The following is a 19,018-nucleotide window of genomic DNA, read 5'->3' on the forward strand; positions in this document are numbered from 1 at the left end:
ACTAGTGGAAAAATAATTGAAATCCCAGGTTATTTTTAGGGTCCCTATCCCTTGGTTCTTGCTGCCTTCCTTTTTCTCAAATTTTATGACCCAATAATACCGAGCAGACTTTAGTTCTCAAGGCACACACCATGCTATTTAACTTAGCTATGCTTTTGCAAGCTCTTAACCCTTGCTTAGATTTCCCTACCTACTTTCTTCTTTAAAAAAAATATATTTAAAATCTCATTAGTTAACATACAGTGTAATATTGGTTTCAGATGTACAATATAGTGATTCAGCATTTCCATAGAGCACCCAGTGCTCATCACAGTGAGTGGATTCCTTAATCCCAATAACCTATTTAACTCATCCCTCCACCCACCTTCCCTCTGGTGTTTACCAGTTTGTTCTCTATAGTTAGGAGCCTATTTCTAGTTTCCTTCTCTCTCTCTCTCTCTCTCTCTCTCTCTCTCTATTTTTTCTTTTGCTCATTTGTTTTGTGTCTTAAGTTCCACATGAGTGAAACCATATTATATTTATCTTTATCTATTGACTTATTTCACTTAGCATAATACTCTCTAGCTCCTTACATGTTTTTGCAAATGGTAAGATTTCATTCTTTTTTTATGGGGGAGTAATAGTCCATTGTGTGTGTGTGTGTATATATATATATATATATATATATATATATATATATATATATATACATATATGCTATTCTTCTTTATCTATCCATCAGTCGATGGACACTTGGGCTATTTCCCTACCTAGTTTATTCTTATAGTTCTTAATCCAGGCTCAACTCAGAGGGTTTCTCCTTTAGGAAAATGTTTGCAAATCCCTAGAATGGGCTAAGTCTCCTTTGTTCTTTCATAGAATTCTGTGTTTACTGTGATTTGACTTCTGGCCACACTCCACTGACTGACATCTGGGTCTCACATAGTAGCAACAATATTTTGAAGATAAAGTGTATCTCTTACCTAGCTCCTCTCTGTAAGAAATGGTTAGTTCTTGCTACCTAGACTCCTGGAATTACCCAAGTTTCAAGTTTGTTCTCCACTTATTTCTTTAATCTCTTGAGCCATCTGAGGCTGGCTCCTTCAACAATTTATCCTTTTGAAATAAGAAAGCCAGAGTCAGCTTCTGACGCTTTGAATGAAAGAACCCTACTTATCAGTTTGTGTTTGAATTTTTAAAAATCTATAGCGTAATTATTGTTGATATTTTCAAAGTAGCTATCACTACTCCTCAGAATAAATTGTGGCCTCTAAAATACTTTATTATTTGATGCTAGTATATACATAGAAAATATATAAGCATACATGTACACATATGTGTATAAATCCCAAAGGCTACAGTGTCTCTTCATTAGTAAAATAGCTCCACCCAGCTAAATGTTTTTCTTTATGAAAGTACTTTGTTTCTTATTATATCTCAGCACCCTTACAAATACTTGGAACATAGTAAGTCTTTAACAATGTTCAATGACAGAATGGATGAATAAATGAATAGGCAAGTGATTTACTTTTCTTATAGAATTAAAAATATTGATTCTGAGATAGAAAGATTTCATTTGCCAATATTGCTCAATAAATAAAATTTATTTTCTAGATGAGCCTTAGCTTTATAATTTCTAATCAAATATGACTAGCTTATTTTAAATCTTGACATATTTTGCCAAGATCAGTTGCAGAGTCTGAAACTTAGGTATTAACCTCACACCTTGAGTCTTCCCCGGAAATCTGTACCCACAACCCAGCTGATAATTGGTGCATGATCAAGCTGGATAGAGGTTTTCATTACTTGGTTCCTTTTTATATTCTCAGCTATCATGAAAACTTGATTCAATAGTTATTGCAAATAATTCTTTAGGTGGGTTTTATTTTGCTCCCCATGCAATGGCTTTTAAAATGTGACAGACTGTTCTTAATGGGAATGACTAAAATCAAGTGGCTTTCATGCATTTTTTGAGCAGTAAAAGTTTTTGTTTCTTCTTTTCTATAGTCAGAAAAATTTAGCATCTAACTCCAGAGTTGACATAAGATCATTATTCACTTTCATTAGCTAAGCATCACCAAAATAAAATCTATGTAGCCTGAACAAAATGTATGTGTATGTATGGGTGTGCCTACAAACACACACACACACACACACACAAAATGTGGTAGATGTGAATCACAACCAGTTGAAATATGAACACATGCAAAGACATGAAAGCATGAAGGCAGTTTTGAGAGGAAATAAGAGGAAATGGAGCTCTAAGTATTGTTCTAGAATGAACATATTTCTCTCACAGATTTTGTATAAAAACAGGTCATCTGTGTTCTATTGAAACAAAATCTAGTCAACTCACCTTCATATAACCAGTCAGCAATCCCATTAAAAATAATTCCTTCTTTTCCAGAAGATGTCAGTCTCAATGAACTACTCTTTATGTCAGGTTGATAGTAGATATTATTTTCAAAAATATAAATCTGGATCCAGAAACATATAAAACAAACCAAAAAATGTAACACATTAGGAAGCTTTCTAAGTACTCATACTATAGAATAATTGCTGAAGAGCCAAGTGTTGTATTGTTTGCCTGCTTTTAGTTTGTCTTTATTTAATACCTACATTTGCATCGCTTTCAGTTATTAATGGCTGTTGCCTTATCATATCAATATCAAATTGTCATTTAGAAATTACACAGTACCAATACTGAAGCTTTTAAATCCATAGTTTCAACAACAATTGTTCATCTGCTTAATCCCTTTTTATGCCACAAAAATGATTTGGGTTTGAGCTAACACTGCATACTTAAGAGACTGATAAACTATGATAGATGTCACTTTAGTAATAGCCAACTCACAGCTGAAAAGTTTCAGTTTGGGATCTTATTACAAAAAAGGATTTGTTCATCAATAAAATAGTCTCTACAGAATCTTTCTGATTCCATCCAGCTCGACTCACAAATACTCTGATGAAAGCAAAGGGTGGCAAAATTCCTTTGAATTGATAAATGGGACACACCTAGCTATGCCCCACTCTTCACTGGCAGTTCTTTTCTAACTAGCATAGCAGTAATAGTAACTGTGTGCTTGAGAGTTCAGGAGAGGCTTTCAATTTCAACACATCACAAAGCATTCCAAAATAATATTAGGATCAACAATAGCCCCCACAACAGGAACAACAGAAATTAAACAGGCTCTGTCTATACAAAATAGAGATAATTCAGGATAAAATTATTTAAAATCCATGTTCAAATATATTTAATGCCAAACATTTCAAACTACTGGCCTGTATGATAATATAACCTTCAGAGAACCATGTTTTGTCTATATGTTGGGGCAGTAGAATATTGTCTAATGGAAGCCAAATTACTATCTACATTGAACATTCTAAAAAGGTAGAAGATGTTCTAGAGGCCTTGTGTTCTAGCATGCTACAGGACCATTACATAATAGCAAACAGAGCAAACGCCAGGACTTCTGATATAATCCTCTAATTATGAGATCCTAGATTTTAAATCTCAGTGTGCAAAATGATGAAAGCAATCTTAATATCCAGAAAATTTCATTGATATTCTACTTTGATTATGGTGATTTGGCAAGTATGTAACAATGAGCAGATCTAGTTAATCATTTCAACACTACATGTCATTTATATCATAGGTGAGAATGCCAAAATACAAATTTTTGAGGGGTGGGGTAGGGAGAAAGAAAGCTATAACAGGTTGTTTAAAAGAGAGGGCTTTATAACAGGCAGCCTAAATTTAATATCCAAGTGACTCTAATAATTTTCCTAACCTTTTAAAATCTCAGTCCTCTCCTTTTATAAAATGTGGATAAGTCTCACACCTGCCTTAGAGACCTGTTGTGAAGCATCCATGACGTGATGAATATAGAGCATATAATACATGTGACTGTTACTACAGATAGATAATTTGGTTCAAAATTCTAAGCTTTATGGAGGTTACAAATTCTAAATCAAAATAAACTTATATGGCTTAAGCCAATGTATAAATTGTCACAAACCATTGACCAGTATTACATGTTATATTGGTAAAATATGGACCAGGAGTAATAGAATACTAACAGCAGTAGTTTTAGTACCAATAGTGGGAAGAGGAGAGGTAATAACAAATGATATTTACTGGTTTCCCTTCATTTAGAAAGTTTTCAAGTGACAATAGGAAATAAGAAATAATTATTGAAACGGTGTGGGTCATATGTAGCCAGAAGTTTGAGAACTATTATCTCAGGGTCTTAAAACTGGATAGAAGGTGGTCTTATTTTTTTTTTTTAAGATTGATTTTATTTATTCATGAGAGACAGTGCGAGAAAGCGAGAGCGCAAGAGTGCGAGAGAGAGAGAGAGAGAGAGAGAGAGAGAGAGAGACGCAGAGACACAGGCTGAGGGAGAAGCAGGCTCCAGGCAGGGAGCCGACATGGGACTCGATCCTGGGACTCCAGCATCATGCCCTGGGCTGAAGGTGGCGCTAAACCACTGAGCCACTCAGGTGTCCCAGAAGGTGGTCTTAATTACAACTTCTTGTAATGGAGAAAAAAATATTCACTTTATTCTAGCCATCTAAAGCTTAAGCTTTACATCTTTTGTATACTACCTTCTTTTGCCTTTCACAAAGAGAATGTGAAATAGGCACACAAAGTCTTCCTTACTTGGAAGGAATCCTCTTTTTGTATCTGAACCTTCTATTAGGACTTGTGAGCAGTAACAGTTCAGATCATCCACACCCATGCTACTTAAGCTCATATGGCTATTCCAAGGAGCAGAGGTTACTTAGTCCAAACTAATATAGCTCCAGATCCTCAGCTTTCTGAAAGGAACAAACTCTAAGTCAAAACAATTGATAAAACCTCCACGATTCTAGCAGATGTATAAATTATCCAAAACCATTGACCAGTAATTACATTTATATTTGAAGAACAGATTGGGTGATATTCAGAATCCATATGAAACTGACATCTGCTTCAATGTAAAAGAACAAGCAATATGGAATCAGAATTTTAATGCCATTTGGTGAAAGCTGCAATACCAGGGAATGTCCATAAGATCTTTTTTCTGTGGACAAAAAACTAGTGACATTAGTGACTGCCTTCATGAAAGTGTACATTTATAATCTTATAACTTCTTTTAAAAAGCTAAAGTTTTTCCTTGGATAATATTAGTTTCAAATAATAGCACAAACTCTAACTACTAGCTTAACAATATGAGAAGTGCAAATATGCACTCTGATGAAATTAAACTGGATCCAAATGCCAATCATCAAGGACTGCAACTAGATTTAAATCACATTGAAAACATGACAAACACTAATGCCATTTATCCTAATGTTGATTAAGCTGTCATAATATTTTTGATGCCATTAATTAATGCCATCAAAGAGCCACCTAAATAACAAATAGGAATACATTAGCTATTTGACCATTTTACTCTTCAATTTAGATAGCAAGCCAACTACCTAGTTTTTCAAAATCAGTGGTCTTAATGTACTTAAAAAATAACTCAAAATTGGTAAAGTTGCCAGAAAGGGAACAGGAAGCCAACTGAAGTACTATATGCTGAATCATGATATTCAAGAAATACGTAATAAATGTTCTAAGAAATTAGTCAATGTATTAGTTGATATTGTTCATTAACAAGTGATTGGACACAGCAGTGTCACTGCTTTGCAGAAGTTTATATATAAAGGCCAATTTTTCACCTTTTCTTCCCACTGCCACAATCAACAGGAATACTTCTGATGGTGGACACCTCAGAAGCCTGGATTTCTGGGTGAAGAAAGTTGGAGTAAATTCACTCCCAACCCCTAGCCAACTTGTAATGGACACATAGCAAGAAATGAACTTTTGATGTTAAAAGTTAAGATTTTGGAAGTGAGAGTAATTACAATGTAAATTAGCCTACTGTGACTGATTCAATCAGAGACAATGCCTGATAATATGCTATAATGCTGCTATAAAGCTAATCCACCTTCCCTGATTTTCATAATTTTAAATTGGAAAACTGTGAATCATTCAAAAATCCCCAGGCACTATAATGGCATTGGAGGATCTGCAACAGTCTAGTTGGGATAGCATTTGAGGTGCTTTCTATTATGACTTGCTTTCTGGGGAAAAATGCAATTAAGAGACTATCCCAGATAACAAATACTGCTGGCAGGGATATAGTGAAAGGAGTCCTTTCCTATGTTGATTGTGAAAACAAAGTGTTATGCCCATATGGGAAAGCAATGTGGCAACTGAAAACAAAACATAGTCTATATCAGCAATCCCAAACCTGGGACCTCATCTTGTAAGGAAAAAAAAAAAAAAAAAAAAAGAACCAAAGTGTAGAAAATGCTGATGCATGCTATTTATTTCAGCAGTGTTTATGATGGCCAAAAAGAAGAAACAAATTGAAAACCCATCGAAGCAAATGCCTGGATGGATTATGATTCATCTGTATCATGTTAGAACATTCAGGCTTTGTGGAAAACAAAGTAGTGTTACAAGAATTGACTTGGAGAAGGTTCACCGAATTATTACTGAGGGACAAAAGACACAAAAATTATTTCATGCACTAAATAATGACAGTACTGATACAAATTTATACTAGCAGTAACCTAACCAGTAGATATACATTGGCCATTGTCTATTGCTAGTCAGCTCCATGCCTGCCCCTATATAATCTTTGATTACAGTGGGCCATTAGAAGCTCCAAATTCACATTTCCCAGACCCTCTCACAAACTAGTCTTCTAAACTTCTTAGCCATATGAGTTCTAGTTACTTTCTGTAAAAATGAGAGAATCAGTAGTTAGGTACTGAAAACCTTTGCCTTTGGCAGTTGGTCTAGCCAACATGAGCCATACTGATTCAGTGATAATTTATGACATTTATAAATAAATAAATAAATAAATAAATAAATAAATAAATAAATAAATAAAAAAAAAGGATTATAGGAATACATATATGCATATGTATTGTGTATATATACAAATTATACAGTCACATAGATATGTGTATGTATGACTGTGACTCTGGAAAGATACATGCTAGCCTTTTTTTTTTTTTTTAAGATTTTATGTATTTATTCATGAGAGACACAGAGAGAGAGAGAGAGGCAGATACATAGGCAGAAGGAGATGCAGGCTCCCTATGGGGATCCCATATGGGACCTGATCCCAGAACCTCGGGATCATGCCCTGAGCCAAAGGCAGACACTGAACCACTGAGTCACCCAGGCGTCCCACATGCTAGCCTTAAATATGGGTGCATGTGTTGGAAGGTGGATATACAATGAGAGAGGAATAAAAAACAGGTGATCAAACAGAAAAGACTGGGAAAATATGCTAAAAAGACTTGATTACATATATATATATGTAATCATATATTTATATATAAAAAGTACCACCAATAATGTCAATTATAATAAAAAATAATGACAGTGATATAGAAATTAGTCTGGCATGTATGATGGTAACAGATGATTCTTTATTATTATTTTTTTAAATATGGAAGTAATGATAAATGGTGTCTTCTTTTTTTTTTTATTGCTAGAGGCAATTTTTTTTTATTTATTTATGATAGTCACAGAGAGAGAGAGAGAGAGAGGCAGAGACACAGACAGAGGGATAAGCAGGCTCCATGCACCGGGAGCCTGACGTGGGATTCGATCCCGGGTCTCCAGGATCGCGCCCTGGGCCAAAGGCAGGCGCCAAACCGCTGCGCCACCCAGGGATCCCTAAATGGTGTCTTCTTAACTTGGATTAGGATTTTTCTTTTTTTTGGGGGGGGGTGTTTATTTATTTATTCATGAGAGAGAGAGAGAGAGAGAGAAGCAAGACACAGGCAGAGGGAGAAGCAGGCCCCATGCAGGTAGCCCTCCAGGATCTCCAGGATAACGCCCCGGGCTGAAGGCAGGTGCTAAACTGCTGAGCCACCCAGGGATTCCCGGATTAGGGTTTTTCAAACTACTGACATTGAGGACTAGATATTTCTTTTCTTTTTTTAAAGATTTATCTATCTATCTATCTATCTATCTATCTATCTATCTATCTATCTATGAGAGACACAGAGAGAAAGGCAGACATACAGGCAGAGGGAGACACAGGCTCCCCGCAGGGAGCCTTATTGGGGACTTGATCGGATCCGTATCCCAGGATCATGCCCTGAGCTGAAGGCAGGTGCTCAACCACTGAGCTACCCAGGCGTCCAGAGGACTAGATAGTTCTTTGTTGTGGAGGACTGCCCTGCCATTTTGGGATTGGCGACAACCCATTACCTCTACATACAAGATGCTAGTGGCAGCTCTTTCTTTCAGTTGTGACAACCAAAAATGTCTCCAGACATTACCCAATGTCCCCTGCAGGGGAGGAGAAAAAAATCGTTCAGTTGAGAACCACTGATTTTAACATAAGTTTTCTACATGTATATGCTCCATAAATGAAATAATTTAGTTTAATTCCCCAAACCTTTAAAAGCCAATTTGCAATTTGTTGTTTGAAAGTACACTGCTAAGTGCACCTGGGGCTATAAAGATTTTAATGTGTAGTCCCTATCTTCAAGAAGATTATAATTTTATGTGAGAGATAGGCAGGTAAACTCCTAAAATCCAATGAAGAAAAAGTACATATTACAAGGCATAGCCATGAGTGGCAGAGGTCAGGTGAGGGAAGTGATTCATGAAGACATTTTTGAGATACTGAATTTAAATCATGTCATTAAGGACAAGGGGTGATTTCATGGGATAAGGAAGATAGAGAAGAAGAAATGCCAGGCTAAGGGAAAAGAATGAACTAAAGCCAAAATTGAACAACTATCGGAATATTAGAATAACTATTTCTTAAGATTTAGGAACACCTCTATCTACTTATGACTGTCTAAAAGTTAAGATGGTAACCAACCATAGACGAGGTTGAATGCTAGACCAAATGGTTGGAATCCCATTTTTTTCAATAACTGACAGCTGTAAGATGTTTATGAGCAGGTGGGTAATTAGGAAAATAATTGGTAGCAATAAATGAATGGAAAGTGGAAACCAGAGAATGCTGGCAGGATAATTCAAATATTATGCTTAATAGGGACAATAACTGTAAAAATGGAGTCATTATTCCTAACATATGACTTCCTGCTTATGTCTAAAACATTTGTGAATACCAATGCCAATGTTTTAGTAACTCTCACTTGGATCCTTTAAAGCTTCATTCTTAGAGTTAGACATTGCATTTTTTTTTTTCCACACTAGTTTCATACCCTTCAAACAATATGCAGTTCTCACCTTTCACCCTGCCCAAAGAGAAACTGAACATTCAGTCAACCAAATTCTTGGCTCCTTCTGGCTTCTGGCCCACCTCTACTCCTGCCTAATCATTCTCCCTGGCCCAAAACTGGCTGCAAAATTTGTGTAGAACCTTTGCCTTTTGCTTTACCAGGAACAGATTTTCTATTTTCAATCATGCCTGCTTATCATTTTTTAAAAGAACTTATATTAAACTAAATATTTTTATTAAAATGAATTTCATCTAATATTATTTTGGAAATAAGTGACACAAAAGAAGATTTTGCAGTGATTTAGAGTCATCGTTAGTGACAGATGTTATCATTTTTCAATAAATGAGAAAGTTTCATCATATGGACAGTATGAAAACATATAATTATGCATCCAATTATTTTTATCAAGATAAAGGAAGACTATAAAGAATAAAACACCTTGAACTCCATCCATACACATAAGTTGTTGAAGGACATTTTAATATATAAAAGTATAAAAGTATTTGACATATTTAAGCCATATTCTATTAATGAATCTAGTTCCATTGAATTTAAAATAAAATTTTTCCTTTTAAGCAATATGCTACCATTTAAGTCTAGGAAACATCATGAGGATAATTCTTTAAAGCCTTTAAGTATAAACTTTTATAAATAAAAGTCCTTATTTTGATTTATATAACTTAGAATCTTTGGGTAATATGAAAGAATACAAGCAGAAAAAAAAATGGAGTCTTTTGGTTTTACGATTAGAATGGCTAAAATGAAAATGAGAGCCAAAAGTTAAGTGTTGTCAAGGATGTAAAGCAGCTGGAACTTTCATGAACTTCTGGTGGGAGAGTAAATTGGTACACTTTGTAAATCTCTGTAACAGGTTTTATCAAAGCAGAACATATGTGTAACTGCATGACTCAGCAACTCCATCCAAAGGGTTTCTTAACAGAAATGTATGTGGGTGGATGGATGGATGGATGGACTGATTAATTTACATATATATATGTATATGTATATATATATACACACATATATATATATATATAGGAAAGCAGGGATATGTATGTTTATATATATAAAAATCAAGGCACATATTCAAGAATGCTCATAGCAGTGCTATTTATAATAATTGATGATACTGCAAATCAGGGTAGAGATTACCTTTGGAGGGGAATAGTGACCTGTAAATGGTAGAATAGGGGTTCTGGGATATAAAAAATGTTCTGTTTCTATTCGGAGCATTATGTAGATGGGAGTATATACAATTACCATATTCACTGCATGTATGGTAAACCCAAAGAAAAAGGAAAATATAATATGCCAAACTTTATTTGCAATCATAATTCATTTAAAATACTACCGTAAAGATTACCAGTATGTCACTGAAAACTGCAGTGCATCATTCAACTTTGTAAAAATTCTGTTTCTTTAATTTGCCAGTATGTAATAAATTCTGAGTGTCCATTTATATAATGCAAAGTAAAGCTATGAGCACAAGTTAAATAGTTTGATTACCTCTGACATTTTGGCTTTGAATAAATCTCTCTGTGGGTTATAGAGTACCGCTTTCATTTCTCTGCAGGACCATCTCTCGGATATAGAACAACTCACTCAAATCATTCATGTCACCTTTGCACCAGTACCTGACATTCTAGAGATATAATCACTATCAGAGAACTCTCATCCCTTGACATTTGCAATTATTCATATCAGGAAGCCCTTTCAAAGAGTTCTTATTTCCTAAAACCTTTACAGAACATTATGCATTTTCAAAGAAGTGAAATATATCCCTTTGTCTTAAATTCATAATTATGTAAGTCACTTCCCAGTTCCAAAGCCCTTTTATCCATGCTTTCTTAGGAGAAAAATGGACACCAGATAAAAGTTAGCAAATAGACAAATGACAGCAAATTCTAATCAGTGAAATGTGATAATGGCATACTATATGTTGGATATGTCAGTCCGTCAAACTCATCTAGCGTAAGAGAAAACCTTATGATAAATAGAACATTTTGATAATCGAGGTTAACAAAAATATTTATGGGCCTCCAGTAATAAACTGGGACCTACAGAAGATAGTCATCAGCATTATTACATTATTAGAAATATCCTTATGTACTTATTTACATGTCAAGTGCTAGAGGATAGAAGGACCTAGCTACTCTGTATACATTTCCTCCTCTATCTCATGTTCTTCTCTTTCCTTTCTCCTTCACCATCCATCTTCTTGCCTTTTTTCCTTTCTTCTAGTTCTCCATGAGACGCCAAATATGTATTTGGTACCGTTTATATGCTAGGCACCGTGCTAAGCCTCAGATATAGTATCTCATGATCTAAAGTGACTTCACAATACAAGCATTTACAAATTAATGTAGGTGTGGTAGGTGACAAAAAATAAAGCCAATGTACAGGGACTTTAATTCAGGATGAAATGTGACTGCTTAATTTGTCATGGCAGTTGAATCTGAAATGCAAAATAGAAGGAAAAGCAAAAGTGTGGGTAAATGGGATTGCTATTAGAGAGACATGGGACCTAATTCTGTTAGAGAACTTTGTAAAACTGGGCAAATTTTTAAGTTACTTTGTTTCTCTGATATTGTTTCCTCATTAATCAAGTGCTGATATTAATGCTTTTCCTGGTGGTTTACAGGGTGAAAGAAACCGAAATTAGGTCATGAACATTGTTCTATGTACCTGCACATAGATGTTCAACTTTTCCAAAACTCATTGAAGCTAGCAAGTATTGGCCATAAAAAATAATCATGATTTAAAGAGAATCAAACATTCCTCTCCAATTATCCTAAAAAGAAGCTGAAGCATTTGAAGAAGGTAAGTTAATGACTTTACCTTCTGTTTCTCTGTATCAACTATATAATGTTTATATTTCTTCTCTTTCCTAGACACTAAGATCTGACTTCCATTCTTTTTTTGGAGGATTCTTGAATTATGTGAGTGTTGGGGAGAAGCAGAGCCTCATCTCTAATCGTAAAGATAAAAAGCCAAATAAACACCTCTAGGTTATGATCCTACCTATGACTCTGAATCTTGAAGGAATAAAGTTGCAGTTGAGAAATCATTCACAAGAGCAATAGCAAACCCTCAAGGGTCCAGCAAAGGCAGAGGCAAAATGCCCACTGATGTACTGCCAGTACAGCATCCTAATCACATTTCCTGCAACATCCCAATCGGATTTTCCTGAACACATCCCAGTGTCCAACAATGCCTGGGTCTTTGTGACTCCTGTGCATTTTCCAGTCCTGGAATTTCAACCTTCTCACTGATCCAACAGCTTTCGCTTTCTCTTGAAATGAACCTGAGCATTTCTCTTGCTTACTTCCAGGAATCCTAATTGCCAGATGGCATTCAACAGTTTGTCAAACTCTCATGGATAAGGAAAGCCCTTCACTGGTTTTTATGTTGGGAGCAAACTGAATTAACCCCTCTTTTTGCCCCAGCTATCTCTCCCCTCCTTTATCCCTCCACAGATTTGCAAAAAGCATAGCGCATATGAACTTTAGCTCCTGATGCTAAAACAATTTGTTTTTATATTTGCCATATGACTCCTTTTATTTCAAATGGGGACTCCTATGTTCGTAAAAGAGATTCCCTGAGGGAGGGTTGAGGGAGACTGGAAGAAATTCTCATATGCTTATCAATGAGTCTGTGCCTAATGCTTTCCAGTTTATAGGCATGCTGATAAGAAAACAAATTGAAAAATGCAGAATGTGGAACCAGCCTTGGCTATCTCCCATGCACGTTTCCCACAGCTCTAGACTCTATTTCACTTCAGGCAATTTCAAGGCATCCTTGGCCACAAATGAAGAAATATAGGTGTTTGTTTGGCTGTGTTTTCTGTTGTTGTTTTTGTTGTTGTTTTTAACAATACAGAAATATCCAATTTTTTCACTATAGCCTCCAAAAATAGTGGATATCAGTAAAATGAGCATGGAAAAGTTGACTTAACAATGGAATGTCTATGTCCAGAATCAATTTGTTTATTCTAGTTAATGTTCTTATGAACTCAAATTTAAGTACAATGATAAACTGAGGATGAGCATCATATACATTCAAGCATAACCTGGGATTCAGAATAAAAGCACCTGAAATATTCCCCTGCTCCCTAAAGTTCTATAGAAATGGCTGTCCCTCTTATGCTTTAGTTAATCTGCCTGCTGCAATGGGGTATAATTAAACCCTACCTGTGACGTATGCATACCTGCAGCACAAGACAGCATAAGATAGCATAATAACTTTTTATTTTGTGGATGAAAGTATGTAAGAAGGTGTGTAAAAGAGCATTTTCTTGTGGAGGCTGAGAAAATTAAGGCCATTCCACCTTAAGTTCAGCATTAGCATAAGTACAGCTGTCTCAAGCCCCTGTGAATAAGAGCTGAACTTTACCTTACTTCAGTTACTGGAGGTGGGGGGGTGGGGGGGTGGTAACAGCTTAACGCCCTAGAAAGCCCCATATTAGAATGAGAACAGAGCTCAATGCCAGTGGCAGAAAGTCCCATATCAGAATGAGAACAGAGCTTAATGCCCTTGAAAGCCCCATATCAGAATGTAAACAGAACTTGAGAAATTCCTCCAGCCCTTCTGGAGGTCCCCTAGACCAGCCCATAAAACTAAGCTGGAACCCACCTCGGGGTCCAAGTCCCTGCTTTACTGTGTCGGGTATACTTGGATCCAAGCTCGAGCTTGTTAATAAACCCTCATGTACTTGCATCGGTGTCGGCTCGTCAGTGGTTTCTTGGATTCGCAATATTGGGCACAACATTTCTGACTCTTAGCATTTCATGTTTGGTTCTTTGCCATAGATTATTCACTGCTGTCCCTCCCTTCAGGTCTCTACTTCCATCCATTTAATAAAATGACAAACTTTCTGTCATCTTCTGTCAGTGCTTCAACTGAGATTGATACCCAACTAAAGAAGTATTCTATCACTCAGCATTCAACAAAGAATAAAGGCTAAATTCTTTAGGTGAAAATTCAGAGCAAAGTATATTATGTAGGACTTATGTATTAATTCACCTAGAAGGCAACCCTCACCTTTGTAAATCTCATCCACTTGCCATCATGTACATATGGTTTTTGAGTGTATTTGTTTCATTTGCTTCACCCTTAGAAAGGCATTGACACATGCACACACAAAAACAAAACCAAACAAAACCAAACAAAACAGAAAAATCCACCTTGAACAGGTTGGTTATATAGACTTCTAGCAAAATGTCACTTTTTTCAAAAACTAGTGTCAGAGGATATTGTAGTTTTATGTTATTTGAAGATACATATAAATAAATATTTACTCCTGGGGAAAATATGTTTAACTCTCTTAATGGAGAACATTTAAAGATGAAAGAAGACAGTAACTTATGTTCAGGATAGTAAAGGGTTATACACAGAGGGATGACGGTGGTATACTTAACTCATTCATTTGCAATTCTATGACACTTCTAGTATGTACCATGTCTATGATAACATTGTCTAAGTCTTGGTCCCTGTTGCTGATGAATTCACAGTTTAAAATAAGAAAGATAAGAAAAAAAAGCTGTTTAATAAAATATGGTATTTCTGTGATATAGTAGTACACACAGAACTATTGGAATGGAAGTGAAAGATATGAAATATGGATGGATTTCCCTTGCTTTCCAAAAGTTTGTGTTAGGCCACTTCACTTTTCTGAAAGACCCACCTTCATACCCTTTTTAACTAACTGAAATCAATCCTAAGAGAATTTTTGCTTTTAGGAAAAAGTCATTATGGTACTTAGGTAGGCCTTTTGTGAAAGCAAGGTGCTATAATGTGCACTTTCTGAGAGCACGGGATACCTGTAATCCAAATTTTGCTGAGGAACAAGAGGGTCAGAAAAGGCTTCAGATGAGGCATGGCATTCAGCTGAGCTGACAAGTTCCAGTAGATGCAGAGAAAGGTAAAACAAGATTCCAAGCAAGGAAATAGTTGAGGGAAGGCAGATTTAGATGATCCGGCCTGAAAACACAGTGAACAGGAAAAACAGAAAGGAAAGGAAGAGAGATGACAAGACAAAGAGATGTGTGATAGGAGTAAGTGAGGCCAGACTATACATATCAAAGACTTATCTGAGAACTAGAAAGAAGTGAGAAAAACATATAAAGAAAAGGAGATGCCTTCTTCACAATTTTCCTTTTACTGGTTTGAATGAGCATTCTGAAAACCAGTTCAATCTAAAAATTGACTAGAAAAATATTAGTCCATTTGTGGAGATACATAGATGGATAAAGTGTATTGAAAACTTTTAATTATGATCCTATGGCCTTTAATTTCATTTTGAATTAATCTCAGTTGTTTTCTGTACCCTCTGTCCTAGTTGAGCATCAGTTGAAATGGGATCTCACTGATAATGTAATATTAACAACTAAGGCAAAGCTTATCTATTACTGAAACTCCAAATGCCATTCCCAAATAGGTCTCCTGATTCCACAGGTGTTTAATACCCTAAAACAAATAATGTGCCCTGTATTAAAATGGGCTTTTTTTCACATTAGCCATTGGTGGGAGGTAGGTGTGTTTCTAAGTTTGATGCATATTATACTCTAACATTAGAACAGACAAAACAGAGACCAATAGAAAAGAAAATGTAGTATCATAGGATTTCACTCATATGTGGAATTTAAGAAACAAAGGAACAAAGGGAAAACAAAGAGAGGCAAACCAAGAAACAAACTCATTGAAAGAGAACAAACAGATGGCTTTCAGAGGGGAGGTAGGTGGGAGATGGGCAACAGAGGTGATGCGGATTAGGGAGGGCATTTTTATGAGGAGCACTGTGTGATATATGGAATTATTGAATCACTATACTGTACCCAAAACCAATATAACACTGTATGTTAATTAACTAGAATTTAAATTTAAAAAATAAAGAGAGAAAAAAGATAGATAGCAAGATGCTTTTTGAGAAAGTCCAAACTCAGTTGCCACTGATGACTGGGTATCATAACTCTGAAGAGATATATGATTGAGGAACAAATAGCAGGATTCTGGGGTACCATCACCAGTGCATACCCATTTCTTGATTTATAAATGGAGAATGGGATAAGAAAAGATGAAAAGTGATCATGGTTTGATTTAAGCTTCCTTTCAGAACAGTCTCCCTACGAAGGATTTTTTTTTCCCCTTACAATTTAGAAGTAATGAGAAGGATGAGAAAGAGGAGACCTACAAAAAGGAGGAGAATTAGATTTCAGGAAATATATCCAGAATTTTAAGTTACTTCATCAAAATAATTTAGGCAGCAAGTCTGCTATCCAGAATCCATCCCACAGTTTAAGCAATAGGATGCTTTTGTTTTGTTTTTAATTTTATTTATTTGAGAAAGAGAGAGAGAAAAAGAGTGAGCACAAGCAGGGGTAGGGGCAGAGGGAGAATCAAATTCCATGCTGATCAGGGAGCCCAAACTACATTGGGCCTCCTCCCAGGACACTGGGATCAAGACCTAAGGTGAACAACAGGATGTTTTGTAATAGCATTTATCCTACCAAAGACCTTCAAGGTTCCTAAGGATCCTATTATCACAACAATTAAGTCTCCTTGCCCCCAGCTCTGTGATCACCTTCCTCACACAGAATCAACTAAATCTCTCTTGTCACTTTTTTTTTTTTAAGTTTTTTTATTTATTTATGATAGGCACACAGTGAGAGAGAGAGGCAGAGACACAGGCAGAGGGAGAAGCAGGCTCCATGCACCGGGAGCCTGACGTGGGATTCGATCCCGGATCTCCAGATCGCGCCCTGGGCCAAAGGCAGGCGCCAAACCGCTGCGCCACCCAGGGATCCCTCTCTTCTCACTTATTCCTGTTTGTGTCCCTCAAGATTGTAACTGTTGCCACTAACAACTGATCTCCACCTTGCCATCATCCCCAAAATAATGCTCAGCTCTTTGTCATCTCAGCCTTCCATACTCTTTCATGCTACATTTGAAAACAGGCACTCTCCAACCAACCTACTTTCCCCTACGCTGTTTCTTCCCTGAAAGTTTCTTCTTCCTCTTAGTATTAACTGAACTTGGTCTCCCTTGTGGACATCATTACCCAGCAGCCCTGATTGGTGACTCCTGATTATTTTCACACATCTCAAGATGCTCACTGCTCCCTATTGCTTCTTTAGAACATAACTTTTCCACCCCATTATTTAAAAAAAATCTTTTTCATATGAGGTTCATGCCAATCAGCTTTACCAGTCTCTGGCTCTTCAAAGTACAGAAGTGATATTCTAAAATACTAGGTCTAATGGGCAGGCATTATATGAAAATGAATTCCATGGTCTAGGGCAGGGTTCAACAAACTATGGCACATGAGCAAAATCTAGCCTGTCTTTGATACTGCATGGTTCACAAGCTATGAATGGTTTTTGCAGACCATCATTTGTGATTTGATGAGAGGGGACACTTACTCACTTACTTGAGAAATTAAGTAAAAAGATTTCCCACAAAAGTATTTTCATTCTTCTCATTAGTAGACATGTATTATAAAACACTGTACTTAATCATTATTTTGCATTATCTCAATAAAATGTTTTGGTAATTTGTTTTCTGTCTTGTTACATAAGTTCCCATAGAATATCTTCTCAATTTTGCCTGTTGTCCTACAAAATCAAAAATATTTACTACCTGGTCTTTTACAGAAAACGTTTACTGATCCTTGGTCTAGGGGAAAATAACAAAACATCAAATTAAGCAAAATTACACAGTTCTTCTTTCCTTCTTTCCTCCCTTCCTCTCTTTCTTGCTTTCATTTCTTTTAAATTTGGAATTCCTCAACACTTTTGTTAATTCCATTATAATCATTGATATTCATGACATAATGTTGCACTTCTTAAATGCATTTGACCATGACTATTTATTTATTTTTTAATCAAAACATCTTGCAGGCCAAATATTCTAAGGGAAAAGTTTTAAAATCACATTTTAAAACAGGTCCTATTTCTTAAATAAAAATGTACTGGTATTTGGATCATTATTTGCATCCTTAAGGACCAATTATTTTCACAGCTTTCAAATTGCACAGCACTTCTCTAAGATGTGGGTCAACTCTATGTCATCAAAGTTCAGTAGCAATCACAAACCTCATCTTGAAGAAATTAAATGTTAAGGATTGACTGGAATTAATGTGATCAATTTAGAGCAACATTTTCATATTTTCTTTAAAAACATGGGTGAGGATCTCCAAAACCAACTGATTCATATTTACATATTAACCTTACTTTAAGCACCTGTCTACTCAGCCACCTGATACTTAACAGGAAAGCCTCATTCCCTACAGACCTCATTTGTCAGCTTTCCATTGTTTTCCCTTGGATCCACCATTTTCTTATGCTTTTCAAGTTATGCATGAGAAGTTAGCTCCAATCTTTCTTATCTTCTGGGTCTCCTCATATGCCCATGGTTTAATAAAAATCCACAAAAATAATTCTTATCCATACTATTTATAATACCATGCAGCCTTTTTTTTTTTTTTTTCCATACGTACAATTCTAATGGGTTAGCATTTCAAACTTTACTAGGACAGTCACCTCAGTGGACTCCGTCCAAGTTAGTCTCCCACACTGGGATGTATCTGTCTTCCATACACCTGCTGGAGTTACCTTAAACTCCATTTGAGGTGCAAAAAGAATCCAATGTGATTCTCAATTAACAATTCCATCAAAAATGGAGCCACCACAGCATTCCAGATCAACCTAGCCCAAACCATTTTATCCTAGCATATCCCTCATTCTTTTTATCTTTTAGATTCTTTGATACAACAAGACAAACTTCC

The 19,018-nt window shown here is 36.0% G+C and overlaps 1 protein-coding gene and 1 long non-coding RNA gene across 8 annotated transcripts in view; one reads left to right on the forward strand and one right to left on the reverse strand.

The window, feature by feature from the left end:
* The window catches only part of LOC144291733 (uncharacterized), a 167,109-nt gene that overhangs the window by 116,383 nt on the left and 31,708 nt on the right, over positions 1-19,018 (forward strand). For 2 of the 3 annotated variants that reach the window (XR_013359189.1, XR_013359193.1), the window contains exon 4: positions 12,129-12,257. The exons of the other annotated variant lie outside the window; for it this stretch is intronic. This is a non-coding gene — a long non-coding RNA (uncharacterized LOC144291733). Of the gene's footprint in view, positions 1-12,128; positions 12,258-19,018 lie in introns of those variants that run through there. 3 annotated transcript variants of the gene reach the window in all.
* Positions 1-19,018, reverse strand: part of DPP10 (dipeptidyl peptidase like 10) — a 1,281,550-nt gene that overhangs the window by 108,074 nt on the left and 1,154,458 nt on the right. For all 5 annotated transcript variants that reach the window (XM_077861455.1, XM_077861454.1, XM_077861453.1 and 2 more), the window contains one exon: positions 2,336-2,456. In XM_077861455.1, the coding sequence (XP_077717581.1) occupies positions 2,336-2,456 (121 nt within the window). The remainder of the gene's footprint in view (positions 1-2,335; positions 2,457-19,018) is intronic.

The sequence above is a fragment of the Canis aureus genome, chromosome 20 (assembly GCF_053574225.1).
Source record: "Canis aureus isolate CA01 chromosome 20, VMU_Caureus_v.1.0, whole genome shotgun sequence".
NCBI classification, from domain to species: Eukaryota; Metazoa; Chordata; class Mammalia; order Carnivora; family Canidae; genus Canis; species Canis aureus.